Genomic DNA, 16,304 nt, shown 5'->3' with positions numbered 1-16,304 from the left:
TTGCAAAAACATAACAACTGGGATCAAAAACAGAAATGTGTTTCTGGTGTTCTAAAAGTGACTCAAAAAGGAGTTTTTCGTTTATTTTGCACCAAATCAAAATAAAATAACATTTTATTTTTATTTAGAATACTAACCGGAGAGACGTTTTTTGCTATTTAAATGCTAAGCATGGCAGTCCCCTGATGTGTGGAAACTCGCCTGCTTGTTTAAACGGAGCAATGCCTTGTTAGTCGGTTAGTGGGAGACGCTGAGGCAGAGCTGCTTTTGACAAAGCAACCCACTCTGCATTCACGGCCACACAGTGTCCTCAGTTGCCCGCCCTCCAGTCTGCACTAGTATAATTTTGCTCATAACTGCTCATTGAAAAAAAGTTGCAACTTTTGCAGCAATTTAGACAAATGTCCATCTATTTTTTTTCAAGCTGTATTCCATATGACTTTTCTCCAAATTGATCTATAATTATTTCCACACTGCACACACACACACACACACACATGCAAGATACAAAGATGGCGCCCTAATCAGTGTCAAGTTCAAGTGACTCCTCTTAGTCTGAAACAATCAGCATGGTAAACAGTGTCTGCAAAACATGCAGGGTGGAGAACCACACAGTGACAATAATCAACGGGCCAGTCCGAAAAGTGGCTTTTTATAATGTCATTTTTTAATTTCAATCAAAATTTCCGTTCACATTTCTTCATAAATAGTTGGTGAAGATCAAATCAACCAGTATACAGTTGCCTATAGTAAATACAATGAGCGCATGGCAGCTGGATAGGCTAACGCAGATATAGGCCTGTCTTGCTGGAACATGGTTTTGCCTTGATGTGGCACAGTGACAGAGTTCATCAGGAAAACACTTTTGCTCTTCAGGAATAACTCGGAGTGTGACCCATTTCTCCCAGAAAGTGTTACAACATCACATTCTAGTTGTGTTTATACACCAGATATTTTCCTCTGACATCTGGACATGGGGCAGAAAGGAGTAAGGAATAAGAAAATGTACTTCTTAAAATTAAGGTATAGAAAATAGCATATAAAACATATATTCCTTAAATTATTTAAATAAACTTATTTCATATATCACTGTCAAGAGGTACCTTTTTTTTTACATTTTATTTTAAAAGTAGTGCTGGTGGTCTGAAATTGTTCTCATATGAGTACAATATACTTAGTTTATGCATAATATTTAATTCTTGAGAATAGGTTACAATGCAATGCTGTAACTCTTTGCCACGGAACGTGTTCTCCCTCCAAACCCACATAGAGAATTCCTTTCACTAAATTTTGTTTCGACACAAATAAAAACAACAACCAAAAAAAGAAAAGAAAAAAGTCATCTCGACAAGTTATTCACACAAAACAAGCAAATGTGTAATCAAACTGCTCTAAATGCAACACCACAACAAATAGCACGCTTAGTTTCACAGAAGAATTACATTTAAAACAATGCAAGCTGACAGACGAAAAAAAAGAAACTTTTTTTTATTGTTTTTGAAGATACTTTGTCGTGACAGTTCCATTGTTGCCGATGCACACATTTAAACATAGGCTACTTGCACAAAGACATTGCTGGAACTATAGAAAGAATTTGCCACACAGGCGCACTGTTTGGGTGCTCACCCCCAATTTGACCAACTGAGAAAAAAAAATGTTTTTTTTTGTGTGTGGAAATCTTGAACCTAAAGACCTGTATAAGAGTGCGTAAGGTGGAAGAGTTTCTTCTTTTGTTCTCCTGCTAAGAATTGACATCTATTTCTCATTCTATAAAAAATAAAATACACAAAAAGTTTCAATTTGACCATCCCTCCCCTTTCCCCGTCCCAAAAAGGAAAATATCAACAGAATCCATTTTATAGCCTCTGCAGCTCAACTGTTCTACAAAGTAGATGATTTATTACATGTCAATGGTCTCATAAAGAAAATGAAAGTGACTGGAAAAAGAATCTGCATTATATATAGACAAATCCATAGTATTCATATAGATGATTTTTCAATCCAAATAAGACACATGTAGGCCTATTGGTTAAAAAGAAAACAGAAGGATACAATCACGATGTTGGAGCTTTATCATTTGTTCAATGTTAAGCTGGTTATGACCAAAGCTGTACAGTTCTTGTTAGAAAACATTTCCATAAATATCATTTAAGTTTCAGAACTTAAACCCATAATTAAATTACAAATTGATAAATATGGCATCATGGATATGTATTTACAACGGTATTAACAAAAGGCAACGTTATATTCAACGGTATAACAATCGTAACCTAATACCACATGTCTCCACCTGAAAACGGACGTTGACAACAGATTTGACCCTATCAAACAAGAAAATACATTCACGAGAATAATATTTATTTATGCTTTTTTTCTTCTCTGTTCAAGTTCATGACAAAGACTTTGGCACGTTTCTTAAGACTGTTCGAAGTTTCAACAATCAATTGAAGAGGCGACAGCAGCGCGTCACCGTCATAGAAAACAGCGTGAAATAATCATCCATTTTTTCCCATTTTTTATTTTTAAATAAAGTTTTGAGAAAATACATAATGTTCAAAATAAAATGATTCTTTTCCTGAAATCTGTAAACTAAAGGATAAAAAAACACGTATTTATACTGAGAAAGCAGTAGATTTTTTTTTCTGTTCATGTGGTTGGTCAATTTTTCTTCCAAAAAGTCAAATTTTGTGATCCTGAGAACGGTCGTGGCCTGCTTGTTGCTGGCATTTGCTCTCATCTCTTGTCTTGCTGATGTTTTTTTCTACTCGCAATCCCACTTATGTGTGTTTCTGCTGTGTGTATGTGTGTGTGAAGAGACAAAGAGTCGTGTTTTTTTTTTAAATCTTTTTTCCGCTCCTGTTTTTAGGTTGTCTCCGGGATTTATCCTCATTCTCGTGGTCCACATTGACAGTTTTTCTTTTATTTTTCTGTTCTTCTGACTTCAGACGTACCATTCATTAAAGTTGGGTGCCAGTCCTTCGCTGTGGCCAGACGTGTTTTGCACGGCTGACGGGGGTGTTTTTGTCGGATCCTCGGTGCTGGCTGAGACCAGCACTGGCGGCGTGGACGACTCGTATCCAGAGCTTGCTGCTGGAGAAGACTCTGAGCCTTGAGACTCGTGGACCTAAAAATAAACCAAGCAATAAAAATAATTATAAAGCAAATTGACGTCCAATAAAGCACAGGGATAATATGAAAAAATGAATAAACTCTTGGTTTTTTTGTGAATTTGACACAGATTTGTGTGATAATAAAATATAAAAAACCTAAATAAATGATAGTCTCAAATCGTGAAAAATATGTAGATAATTACAGATGTTACGTGGCATAAAACTCCTATAATAGGAACTGTTGTGTGTTTACACTTTCAAATGTTTTTTTTCATAGGGAATGGATGCGCAATAAGAAAAGAAATGCCTGAAGTTGTGAAGGTCCCTGTATGTGGCAAAAGAAGGAGGAGGAAGTGTGTGTGTGTCTGTGAGTGATGTGTGTGCGTGTGTGTGCGCGCGCCTTAATGTGTTTAAGAAGTAATGAAGACGTTAATTACCTTCATGTGTTTCCTGAGAGAGCTGGGGTGTGTGTATGACTTGTCGCACACTTTGCAGATGTATGGCTTGTCTGATGTGTGCACATGCATGTGCTTTTTCCTGTCGCTGCTGTTGGCGAAGCGTCTGTCGCAGCCGTCAAATTCGCACTTAAACGGCTTCTCACCTGCAGGATTGAATGCATATAGAGAATTACCCAAATGGCCCAGCACAAACAAACTACCCCCCCCCCCCCCCACACACACACCTCAACTGCAGCATCGCTTGCAAAACAAGACTTCCAACGAGGCCCCGTAGACGATTATATAATAATACAGCAACCCATATTAGTCTGGCAGAGATGGCTCCACGACTACAAGCTGCACTATCGGGCTTTATTTATTCAAGAGGCCTACTCCTGCATGCAACTGGCCTGCTCTGCTCTTCCTTCTATAGTAAACAGTGAATCAACAGGGCGCCGTGCAAAGCTGAGTGAGAATGGATTAGTTGGTGTGTGCCTTAATGGCGCAAAAAAAGTTGGAGAAAATTCACCAAACCTCTCAGCTCAAAGCGACGACAATAAAGGGAGATAAACACCCCTCAAAGTTGACCAAAAAAGAAAAGTTTCTTATGAGTTTGAAATAATAATTCATCCTAAATAATTTGAGGCTCTCTGAACAAACTAGTGCTTCGTAAACAACCCCAAAAGAGCATGCGTAAAAAACAATTCTCCAACAATGAATACCGTTAGAATAATCCCTCAATGATGACGTTGTTTTGGGTTTTCCTACCTGTGTGTGTCCTTTTGTGGATTTTTAGATTTTCCGACCTGGCGAATATCTTCCCACATCCTGGGAACGGGCACGGGAAAGGTTTCTCGCCCGTGTGCACGCGGATGTGGTTGACGAGTTTATACTTGGCCTTAAAAGATTTGCCCTCTCTGGGGCAGTCCTCCCAAAAGCAGACGTGGTTGCTCTGCTCCGGGCCACCGACGTGCTCCATGGACACATGCGTGACCATCTCGTGCATGGTGCTGAAAGTCCTGTCGCAAGTCTTTTTGGGTCTGTTCATCTGGTTCTCTTCTATCCATTTGCAGGACAATTCTTGTTTGATGGGTTGCCTCATGTATCTGAAGAAGGCCCCGGGACCGTGGTGTGTCGGCACATTCATTCCCATGTTCATATTGATGGGGTGGTTGTAGTTATGCAGCTGAGCACCGTAGGGGTCCGTCCGAGGGCTCGCCACCGGACGATACGGATCAGGTCTCCCGAAAATGTCCCCCCTTAAGCCAAGATGCATCTGGCTGTTCACTACATGTCCGCTCGATGGAGGGTGGCTCACTCCCTGCTCGTGAAGTCCTGGAAACAACAAATGTCCGGGGTTATCGCTGATCCCGGGCGGACCGTGCAGGCTCCCCGCCGACGCTGCAAAGATCCCATGCTGCGCACTCGGCGCGCTGGACTCTCCGCTCCGGTTCCGGAAGAGAAAGTCCCGCGTTGAGTTGAACGCTCCCCCGCCGTACGAGCCCACCTGCCCGCCGTGAGAGTGTCCCAGGGCAGCTGCATATCCAGAGGCTTGCGGAGTGAAAGCTGACGTCTGGCTGGAAGCGATGTCGTGCGCCACGGGGCTGATTTTAAAAGCGGCGGAGTGAGACGAGTCAGAGAAGGGATTCAGTCCCAGACTCGGGTCTCGGTTCCCGATGTCGTGATGATGCCGTGGTGTCCCGAACCCCCCCACTCCTAACGATGCAAACTGCGGACCGCTATCAAGAAGCATAGTCATGAGCTTGAAACAAACTTAGGAGTCGGGAAGAAAGCGAAAAACAAAATTAAAATCCAGTTTAGCGGAGCGCGCAGCCTTATGCACACTGCACTGAGATTTACCACGTTGCTTGGGGGGAAATATCCTACATTAAAAAACAAAGCAAGCCAAAATAGGGGAAAAACTCCTACGTTAAGAGTTGGGAGGACAAAAAAACTCCCGTTTACTGCGATCCGTGAGAAAGAGGATCAAACTTCCCCCCCTTACCAAGCGGATGATGTCCTTGGACTGATAAAGTCAATCACTCACTCCCAGAACATAAATGAACTCAGGAGGCAGTGCTGAGGCACCCAATCAGTGAGCAGCTACTCACATGCCACGTGACTGTCGAGAATGGTGTTAATTGGCTGGATTTGTGGTGATTGGCAGAGTTTTGGATTGAAGATGGCAGGTCGTCTCGTTTGCCTCATCTGATTGGTCCTTACGGCTATTATTTTGCAGGTATAACGGAAAACTCCAGCGATCCTACATGTGTTAAGAAGAGCGCTTGACTTTTGCAGCCTTACACGATGTGCAGAACCCAAGAACGCCCCCACACCTCCGAAAATGCTATATAAATGAAAACATGGTTATTATAAACACAAAACCTCCACTTAAAACGTGTCTCTATACAATTTACTTCAACATTTGTAAAACAAAAACTTGCTTTTAAAGCGCAAAAGTAAGCCAAAGACTCATAACTATCCGTTTTTACGTTGTTTTAAATTTTGATTCTCATAAACGGTGTTTTTTCTCTTCCTAATGTGACTATTTGGCTCTTATTAAGAGAAATTTTGGATGAAGTTGGCGCAGCTCCAAATTCTGCCTTTCTTGAAGCCGCTTGAAAGGGAAGTCCTTTTTTTCTTCTTTGCAAAATCACTATAGGGTGTAAGACGGAGGAAGAAGAAAGAAAGAAAGAAAGATGGCAGTAATTGTACTATGCCGAGATTTTTTTTTCACCCTGCCAAAAAATTCGTGCCATTGAGCAAGTTTCACAAGGCTGCCGCTGACTCGCTGCAGGACACATAAAATCTGATCAAGTTCAGAGACGCGCTGAGAGCTTCAAGCGGCGCTTTTTAACTCCAAGCCTTTCACATCAGTCCCCCCTCAGCCTGTCCCAGGAAGGAGCTTGCATTCTTTATTTTAGAGGCCCCCAAAAGAAAAAAGGAAAAAATGAAATCAGTCTTTCACTCTGCTGTCGCCTCTCTGCAATGACTCTCAGAACATTTCAGCGAGAAACCAACTTTTACCTATTGAAAAGGTGAGTTTGATCACTTCTCCGTCGTCTCTCTGCTTTTTTGAAAATTGTCAGGCCTCAGCGAAGTAAAAGAAGTTTGGTTAGAGTTGGTTGTTTGGCCTCCAAAGATAGGGAGGAATCACGCACTGCGCCATGTTTGGGTCTGCTCCAGCCAAATGGTTGCAGGAACGCGCATTACCTGTTGTTTTGATCCCCCACATCAGCGGACCTGCTGCACTTTTTTTAACTCAAACTCCTCGTGAAGCAACACGACAAGGTTCACTTCATCATCTCTCTTAGTTTTTTTTTCTCCGTGTGAACTGCTCTCGTCTCGTGCACGCGTGCTTATGCGCGCGTAAACTCCTGCGTGAGCGCCTCCAGTCTCACCACGAAAGCTCTTGCGGTTTACTCCTCCTTCGTTTTGCGCGTGCATGCGCTCACACACGCACGCCCCCTCACACACACACACACACACACACACACACACACACACACACACACTCACACACACACACAGATTTATTGCGACCTTTGTGAACTTTCGCGAGTGGCAAGCAGCCTGTTAAGTTTCCCTGTACTCCCTTCATATTTTACTGGCTTGTTGGAACGCGAAGGCTCCACACGCCACTGAAATAAACGCTCCGTGTATTTACAGCCATATTATCACTATGAAATGATTAAATGACATGGTTTAGGTGAGTCACAAATGTTTGCGAGCGCAGAGCCGCAGCGTAGGCACGGAGCTCTTGCTGGGAAAAGGGGGGGAGCTGTCATCAACAAGACCAAATGTAAAGCAACTGTTGCTCCAGAGTTAAATTTAAAACTCCTGCTGATGGAATGCTGGCATTTATTGAATGATGAATGAACTCCGCAAATGTTGAAAAGGACTCCAAACACGTTTATTTTTGTTGATTTCTTGGTTTCATCTAAACAAGCACCGTCCTTCTTTTATAAGATCTCAAAAAACAAACAAAAAAACTTGTTTCATTTTCATTTTTTTCCTGGAACAAAGTGAATTGAACTTTTTTTTTCCTTTTGTTTCAATTAGTAAAAAGGTCAAAGACAAAAGAGGAAATGAAACTACACTACAGATCGCAAACAGACTGGTCACACCCCGATAATTCCTCTTTTAGTTATTTATTTATTTTTTGCCCATCTTTTTAATTAGAATCATAAACACTCATTTAAAAAAATAAATGTGTCCAATCTTTGATTTATTTATTTAACATTTGAAATGTGATATTATTTAAACTAGTTTAAACTTCTATAATTCATGTCTAAATTATTAATCATTATTTTTTAATTTAAAGGTCACACACAGCTGCAATGCAATGATAAATTTCAACCATTTCCCCCTTTTTTTCTGCAGGATTGGTATGTCTAATTTGGTTATTTAGTCATCTCTGCTGGGATTACCTCACTGGGCGTTTTGGAAAGCCCATTGGTTATAACATAATCTTCTCTTCACAGAGCATGCGCGTTACCTTAATTTATCCGAATATTTTGGTGTGCATACTTCTCTGACAGTAGGCCCAAGCTGTTGGAAAAGAGCCGAACAAAACCATCAACCTACATACATGGTAAACAGCTCACTTTTCTCTTAACTAGAGGCAGCAACATGAAGATTTGATCAAAGACATTGATGCATGAACGTTTTTTTCTGATATAAAAAGTACCATATTCCGGAAATATTTATGATTATTATTTGTAATTTTCTGGCAGGAAAGTTGAGCTATTTTTTAGTCCATGTGGTCTGGCCCGCAGCCCCCATGTGCTTGTTTGGCTCAGGCCATAGTGCTATAGACAAGTTTGTGGACTTGAAATTAACTCAATAATGACTGGACAAAAGTGGAGAGTTAGGAACTGTTTTTCAGGAATCAGGAACTGATTTTTGTATGGAGAATTATGCTTAAATGGACACAACTTAAGACGTAGGATTGCTACTGGTATATCTTATCAAACTTGTGTTATGTGACAAGCTCTTTGTTTTGTGAGAAAATCAAGATTACAGTTCAGAAGCAAAGAAACCTCTGCTTTTCTTTGAAGTTTAGGTCACAGCAGGGCAAAAGCTCTGGGTTCTGGCTCACGTTCAAAACATTGTCCATTGAATTCATTTTTTTAATCAGAACTAAACATATTTATTTTTTTTTTCTCAGAATTTTAATTATTTTGGATCACACAGTTGATCTATTTACTCCTAAATAATTTCAGAAGGCTTTAAATAAAATACATATATCGATATGCAGGTACCAGTACTGCTGCAGGTTTTATTTTCAAGGTTTTGCTAAAGTCCTCACATGCTAAAATTCATTTTCTGTGCAGGTGTACCAGCGGATAAAGACTATAGCCTTGTGTCACTGTGGTGGTTTAATGGCAGGAAAATGCTTCTTATTTGGAAAATGTTGTTGCGAATGCGTTTTACTGCTTTACTTTTTAAAAAATGTTATCATCGCTGTTTGATTACCTGGAAAAATGTTGAAAATATTGCTTGTTAACGGTTCAAACTGGACCTGATTTGCGTATACATCAGTTAAAATCCGTTGTTATTGCAAATATTGGTATTTAGCAGTCATGCAGTAATTTGGGCCTAGAGTGATGCATGTGATTGCGGCTGGAATTTGCCTTCATATGGCTGATGGAGAGAGCTAATTGACTGCTTGCTGTGATTTACTGGAGCATCTGTCCCCAAATAGACTCATCCCAAACCTGTTAATTCATCTAAATTTCATAAAGTGATGGAAAGACTGTGCACTGCCATACCTCATCAATTCCAGCATTTCATGTCACTCCTTGCTAGCATGGACGCGTTCAAACACCTACCCAGTTGTTGCAGTAAAACAAAGATAGATGTCACATAGATAATTGAATTTTGATTCTTGGGTTATCTGCTGCTCCTTTTAATCTTGTTGTGTCTGCTGTTCATTTATATTCATTTATCAAGCAGTTTTGCCCCATTGATGCAGTTTTAAAGTAATATGCATTTATGTGAATTTACGCGTGTTTTTATGTTTTACATTTTTGACCCCTGTTGAAATAAGAACAAAAAAAGTCCTAATTTATCTTTAATGATATATTTTTAATAATTTCTTGTTCTACTAATAGAGTTTTTTCTTGATATTTTTTGTTTGTTTTAATTGATTTGTGCCGTCTTTCACATCACACTTTTCTGTTTTGGGGTGGACATTGCCTACATGTTTGGTCGTATGTGCACACAAAAACGCTTCGTTTATTTTAATTTTTTTTTTTTTTTTTTTTTGCCAGCGATGATTATTTATTTCAAATTTTTAGATTGGCAAACTTCTTTAAGACTCGCAAAAAGAATTTATAGAAAATTAAATTATTGTACGCTAAATTCTACGCGTTTATGCGTTTTGTTTATACAAAATGCGAAAAAATTGAAAAAGTCACTTTTTAAAAACAATGTTGCTCACATTTGATGTCAACTGAGGTTTAAAAGAGAGCAACATTTTAATTATGCTTTTTATTGTTTACTGCTTCAAGAAAAAATCTACTTTTGAACAAATTTTTGGAAAACTGAAACAAAAGACACAAAAAAGATAAGAATAATTTTTTTGATTAATATATAATAATTGAAACCTAATTATTAAAAACTAAAAACTCATGAGGCCAAAAATGTAAATAAGCCCTGTAAATGAAATATTTTTTTAACATGTTTGTAATTTTCTTAATTCTAAAATGTAAAGGTTAGAGGAATTTTACGAGAGAATCAACATCTTTTGTTAACAATAGGGCTGGGTTAATTTCCCCTATTGTGGCTCTAGTCCTGCTAAATGAATCCTGAAATTTGATGGAAGCTGTTCATAAACAAGAATGATGACTATGAGGGTGCCTTTGCCCTTTGCAGTGTGCTGCTGCAGAGAAGGACTCCTTAAATCTGCCATTCCTTCGTGGAATCAAAATGACAGAAGGAGAATTTTCAGTTTATTGACCTTCAACCTTCCATTATTTTGGGAAATGCATGGGGTGAAAGGTTGACAAACATGAGTGTCCATTACAATCACGACAGAATTATTCCAGCTCTGGTCCTGTCTGCTGGTTTTGCTGCACTTTATGTCAAGTGGGCCCTCCACTTTGACTGCCTATAGAAATCCCGGCAGATGACGTCACCACACTCACTGAAAATATAGATGTATTTGCTGCTCTTTAGTTTTTCGTTGTTATTTTAATGTATATATTTGTTTTACAATCGTGCGAGCAATAATCTGTGGAAATAAAGAGATTTGGCCCTTAAATCTTAGTCTGGAGATCAGCACATTTAAATAGATGTAAAGAGTTTAAGGTAAAGTGGAGAAATAAAAAAACTCAGTGGAGAGTTCTGTGTCCTCAAAACACCCCAAAGTGGAGAAAGTTTAGCAGTTTGCAAAAACAGCAGGGCTCACAGCTGCTTACACTTTTACGCAATTCTTTTTTTGTTCTGTTTTTGTGTCACCTATTTTCCGACAGATTATCGTCTTTTAAAATGCATTCCGGCTTTACAAAATCAGCGTTTAAAGCAACATAGTAAAGAAAAACAAATAGTTGCGGACAAAAAAAAAAAAGTTTTTTATTATGATTTAATGTGTAAATCTTTTCCCAAAGTACATCCAAACAAAATGTTCTATAAAAAAATCGCATTTATGTAATTCTAATGACTGTGAAAGTTTATTATATGCCAAAAAAAAGTCTTTCTTTAAAGTTTATAGTCTTGGAAATAAATGAACAAATTTGAAGATGTTATTTTTTGGTCGATGTTTGCTTTCATTCCCTGTGACTTGACGCGTTTTAAAAAGTTACATTCCGCTCATTCATTGCGCACGTCCTCGCAATAATTGGCGTGGACACACAAAGACCAGCCTCTGTAAAGCTTGTGGGGCAGGAGTGGGCCTAGTTTGTAGTAAAATAAAAAGACCTTCACTGTGTTTTATTTCACCCTTTTTCGTCTCTTGTGCCTGATCTGATCATTGGACTCCCGTTAGAGGATCAGTGCAACATGAAGCTGCGCATTTTACCTTTGCATAGATTTGGGGAAGGGGTACTATGGGAGCAGGCTGAAGTTAAAGAGTAGAAGGGAGAAGCACCGCGGCACATTTCAAAGCATTTTCTCTGCGATATTTGAAAACGGAGTCGTGCAGCGAACGCCTGCGTGTCCTTTTTAAAACAAACCCAGCGCCTGTCAATCACTCGGCGTTCCAGCCAATCCCAAAGCTCCCTTTTTAAAAGCAGGTTTGCCTGCTGTGCTTTTATATTTCACTATGGCCTGCTTCGAAGCATTTTTACCACCACGGTTATTGCCACAAATCAAGAGGGCAAAGTGAACGGGATGGGACTCCCAGCACCTTTAACGGTACTGAGTCTTCTTGCTGCTTCTGCGAAGTTCACGGCTCAGAATTTCACATGCAGATGATGCACAGCAAGGAGAAAAAATGGGAGCAGACTTTCCCTGAGTGCTGTGGTGGTTGATCCTGCAAACTCATAGCCAAACTCACAAAACAACATGACAAGCCTTTCGAGGTTTAGTGGCTGCCCTCTCTCTTGCGTCAACCCCGGGGAGAGCAATACTGAACCCAGCGTGGTGCTGCCACCTTTGGCAGGAGAGCACATGGGACACCCCACTGGCAGTTCCTTAAAACTCTGCCCCTCGCACAATTTGAGAGACTACCCCGAGACGAGGTCCACTGCATTTGTTGACCACTCGGTCAGTTTTTCAGACTCTGGATACCCCAGTCACCGGTTAGAGCACAGCCCCAGGGGCATTATCATTGGAGCCAATCTTTCTGGAGCCGGCATGCCACCCGTCACTGATCAACTGGCATCAAGAGCTAACCAACATGGCGGGATTGGAAGGTATCGTGACTTTGCTGGCTGCAGAGACAACAGAAGCCATGCGTTTTTCACCAGCTATCAGGAGCAGGCCCATGCCTCCGCCGACGCACCTCGAGACCTTGGCAGCCAGATGATGCTGGGCATCCCTGGCGACCTCCTCACCCGGAGTCACCCCTACAGCCAAACTGTCAACCCCAAGGGAAACAGCCAGCAAATCGTCACTCAGTTCCTGGGTCTTTACAAACCTCTGAACATGGCAATTCAGCGGGGAGGAGGCGACGCGTTCCTCCGCTGCTCCAAGCAAACAGTCAAGCACGAGCTTGTGTGCAAGTGGAGTGACGGCCAAGAGGGGGCTGGGAAGCTGCCCTGCTCCAGAGCCTTCGGGACCATGTATGAACTTGTCACCCATGTGACAGTGGAGCACGTCGGAGGACCAGAGCACGCAGAATACGTGTGTCACTGGGAGAATTGTCCGAGAGACAGGAAGCCTTTCAAAGCCAAATACAAGCTGGTGAACCACGTCAGAGTCCACACAGGGGAGAAGCCCTTTCCATGCCCTTTCCACGGCTGTGAGAAAGTTTTCGCGAGATCAGAGAACCTGAAGATCCACAAGAGGACCCACACAGGTGAGATCCTAAAATATATAAAGGAAAAATAATTTTCACATTAAGGGAAATTCCCCCCCCCCCCATTTTTTTAAATAAATTATTATTATTATTATTATTATTATTATTATTATTATTATTATTATTATTATTATTATTATTATTATTATTATTATTATTATTATTATTATTATTATATCAAGACGTGTTTACTTTGATTGTATTTTGTCGAACAAAACTGAAGCCGCTGATAAAAAAACATAAACGTGAGTCTCCGTGACTGAATGGACGCGCACGAAAAAAAAAAACAACAACCCTGCGTGCTCTGCGCAGGGACCGCCGGTGAGATGTCCTGAGACAGCTCCAAACGCGTACAGTCAGCAGGCCTCTCGCTTTGGGTGCCTCCCTCCCTTCCTTCATTGAAATTATTAAATAAATGCCGGGACACCGGGGAGCTGTGACGTAGCCGCTGCGCTGCGTCTGCCTCCCAGGGACTCATCTCCTCTGCTGCGCGCAAGAGGAGCACCTCCAGTGGAGCACATCACACTGTGATGTAGCTGTGACGCAGCGGGGATACGCGACTGAGCAAAGGGATGAGTTTTTATATATATATATATATATATATATATATATATATATATATATATATATATATATATATATATATATATATATATATATAAATAAATGTACTTAATGAGTTGTCATTATTATTTTTCTATAAAATGATATTTATGTAACTTATTTCCCCCTTTTTCCACGTGCGCCACTTTGATAGGCACGCATGCAGCGGGAGGCACTGTGAAATTATGTCACGAAACGCATATCACTTTTCTGCTTCATTTTTTTACCCCCTCCCTTCACACTAAACACCAACACAGGCTGCAAAAGGAATTACCACGCAGTCGTATTATATTCTTATTTTCACACATGTCGGGAGAAGGATGTAACCTTGATACAGCGAAATATCCGCGTTGAAATTAGAAGGGGATTGCTTTTAGAAAGAAGAAAAAAAAAGACAACACAAAAGAAATATTCCTTGGGCACCCTCTGTTGTTTAAAGCTGTCCACTGTTGCATTAATTGAAACAACAGAGGAAATAGACCCAACAGAGACCGTTAATGACATTTGCTAATCTTCCACACAGCTGCACATGCGCAGTAGAGGGTATTTTTTAAAGGAATTAGATGGAAAATTAACCGTAGCATGCAGAAATGATAAATGAAAAGTGGAAATTATAATTTTTCTTAGTGGGTGTGGAGGGGTGCAGCTGCAGGCAGATTTATGCATCCGTTTTGCTGGTCATTCTTGTTGTATGACACATATTTTTTAAGCAGATAGGTGCTGTAGTTGCAGCCTGGAGGGCTCACTTGTTGCGATTAAGATCTTTGAGCTTTACCACATGGTTTGAATCCTTCAGTTTTCTCTAAACTTTTAAACATTGTGAAATATATTGAGTCTAAATTTTCTGTCATGGGTGTACAGGTTTAGGGTGACCAAAAATGCAGCATCTAAAGGGGAGGCTGCAAGCACTTTTGTAACCCGTCCTTGTTTCTCTCTGTGCATGTTTAGGTGAAAAACCTTTCAAATGTGAGTTCGAGGGCTGCAACAGGAGGTTTGCAAACAGCAGCGACAGAAAGAAGCACTCCCATGTGCACTCCAGTGACAAACCATACATGTGCAAGGTCAGGGGCTGCGACAAGTGCTACACCCATCCCAGCTCCCTGCGCAAACACATGAAGCTCCACTGCAACAAGGCCCACGTTGCCAAAAGCGGTCATGCGCGTCCCGAAGACGAGGATCGCAGTGCTGAGGGCAGGTCAGCACGGGATAGGGTCCAGGTCAGCACCCTGCATCCAACCCAAGATGTCCGGCTGTCCCCTGAGAGTCCAGACGACTTGACCCCGAGGTCACGTTTCCATCACACGTTTGACAGCAGTTTGGACTACTCCCCGCACAGGTCACAGCCACTCCTAGACCCTTTGTTGCTGCAGAGAGGCAGCTACAGGTCTCAGTCCTCTCAGTACCCCTGCAGCCAGGCAGGGCAGGCTTTTGCCCAGAGCTCAAGGACTTTCACCTCCGCCTCCCCCTTTCAGAAAAGTATTGTCAACGGATGGTATACATGTCACACCGGCGTGGACTCCTTCTCTCCAAAGCAGTGTAACAACATCCCGTCTCTGTGAGATCTTGAACACATTAGTGGGCCTCTGTTTTCCCGCTGTAGCCTGAAGCCGTGTCTCTATTACTCTGTACTTCTTGTGAATGGTGTTTCAAATATTTGTGATATGTCCTCAGTCACCCTGTTGAGAGTTACACCTCAAAATATGTCCAGCTGTTGTTCACGTTGTGGTGAGGCCTGTTCGGCTGCCTTCATGGGAGCAACAACAAGGAGCATGAGTCCAGTTGTTCACCGTGTTGCATATTTGTTCAAGTTATTCAGAAAAGAAGTTCATGTTCATTTGAAGTTATTATAATTTGTTCCTTGAAGTAAATATGAGAAAAAAACCTTGCTGAATGTAGCCCTCTCTGTAAGGGTGTTTGTGGAATGTAAAATAGATGTAATATATGTCAGGATGAATAGAAATATTATTCATAACTGTCCTATGTCCTAAGAGGAGGAATTATCTGGAGGATCTTTTTGCCATTCAAATTTGTGAGATCTAACAATCCTGCATTGTGGGCCTGGAGCATATTTTGACTGTAATTAAATCAGGACAGGCGTGAGACACAAATACATATATATGATCTTTTCTTGATTCAATCCACATTTTTACTGCTTATTCACAAAACTGTAATAGGCATTTACTCTGTATTATTTTTAATTACCATTTCATTACAAAGTAAAGTCAGTGTGAGTACTGTGCTCCTGTTAATGGTGAAACGTCAGCTTCCCTGTACATAAACGTTCTTGATAATTAATTATGTGCCCTATATTGCATTAAAGTGTCTATATTCTCTTTGATTAGGCTTGTGTTTGATCCCTTATGTACTCATTTCCAAATGAGATGGAATCTTTATTTTTTGTCCGCTCCTTTTATTCTATTTTTTCCCTCTTTTGTGCAGGTACAAGGCCAGACTACAGCCTGCTCTCCTACCCTCATCATATTGTAGGCCTACAAATGCAAGGAAAAAAGAATATGGGAGGGCAGTGGTGAAACTGACTTAAAATAGAATAAAAACAAAAAAAAGAACTTGACATTGTACAATTTTACGGTGAGTAAAAAAAGCGCTTTTAGTTTTTGGTGGTCACTAAACTGTAAAAACAAAAATATTAAGACGTCATATAGCCAAAAAAGCATTTCCAGCTTGCACTAT

General features: G+C 40.7%; 2 protein-coding genes across 2 annotated transcripts; one reads left to right on the top strand and one right to left on the bottom strand.

The window, feature by feature from the left end:
* Positions 1-645: 645 nt before the first annotated feature.
* Positions 646-6,805, bottom strand: LOC101166969 (zinc finger protein ZIC 3). Its single transcript, XM_004073110.4, has 3 exons — positions 4,316-6,805; positions 3,548-3,711; positions 646-3,124 (listed from the first exon to the last, which is right to left on the bottom strand). Exons 1-3 carry the CDS (start codon positions 5,304-5,306, stop codon positions 2,942-2,944), a joined length of 1,338 nt encoding a protein of 445 aa, XP_004073158.1. The 5' UTR covers positions 5,307-6,805; the 3' UTR covers positions 646-2,941.
* A 4,449-nt stretch (positions 6,806-11,254) lies between these two features.
* On the top strand, positions 11,255-15,951 carry LOC101166725 (zinc finger protein ZIC 1). The gene is made up of 2 exons (XM_004073109.4): positions 11,255-13,010; positions 14,562-15,951. Exons 1-2 carry the CDS (start codon positions 12,056-12,058, stop codon positions 15,170-15,172), a joined length of 1,566 nt encoding a protein of 521 aa, XP_004073157.1. The 5' UTR covers positions 11,255-12,055; the 3' UTR covers positions 15,173-15,951.
* The last annotated feature ends 353 nt before the right edge of the window (positions 15,952-16,304 follow it).

The sequence above is a fragment of the Oryzias latipes genome, chromosome 10, assembly GCF_002234675.1.
Source record: "Oryzias latipes chromosome 10, ASM223467v1".
NCBI lineage: Eukaryota > Metazoa > Chordata > Actinopteri > Beloniformes > Adrianichthyidae > Oryzias > Oryzias latipes.
The sequence above is the reverse complement of the archived record's forward strand: the minus strand, read 5'-3'. Positions and strand labels throughout refer to the sequence as shown.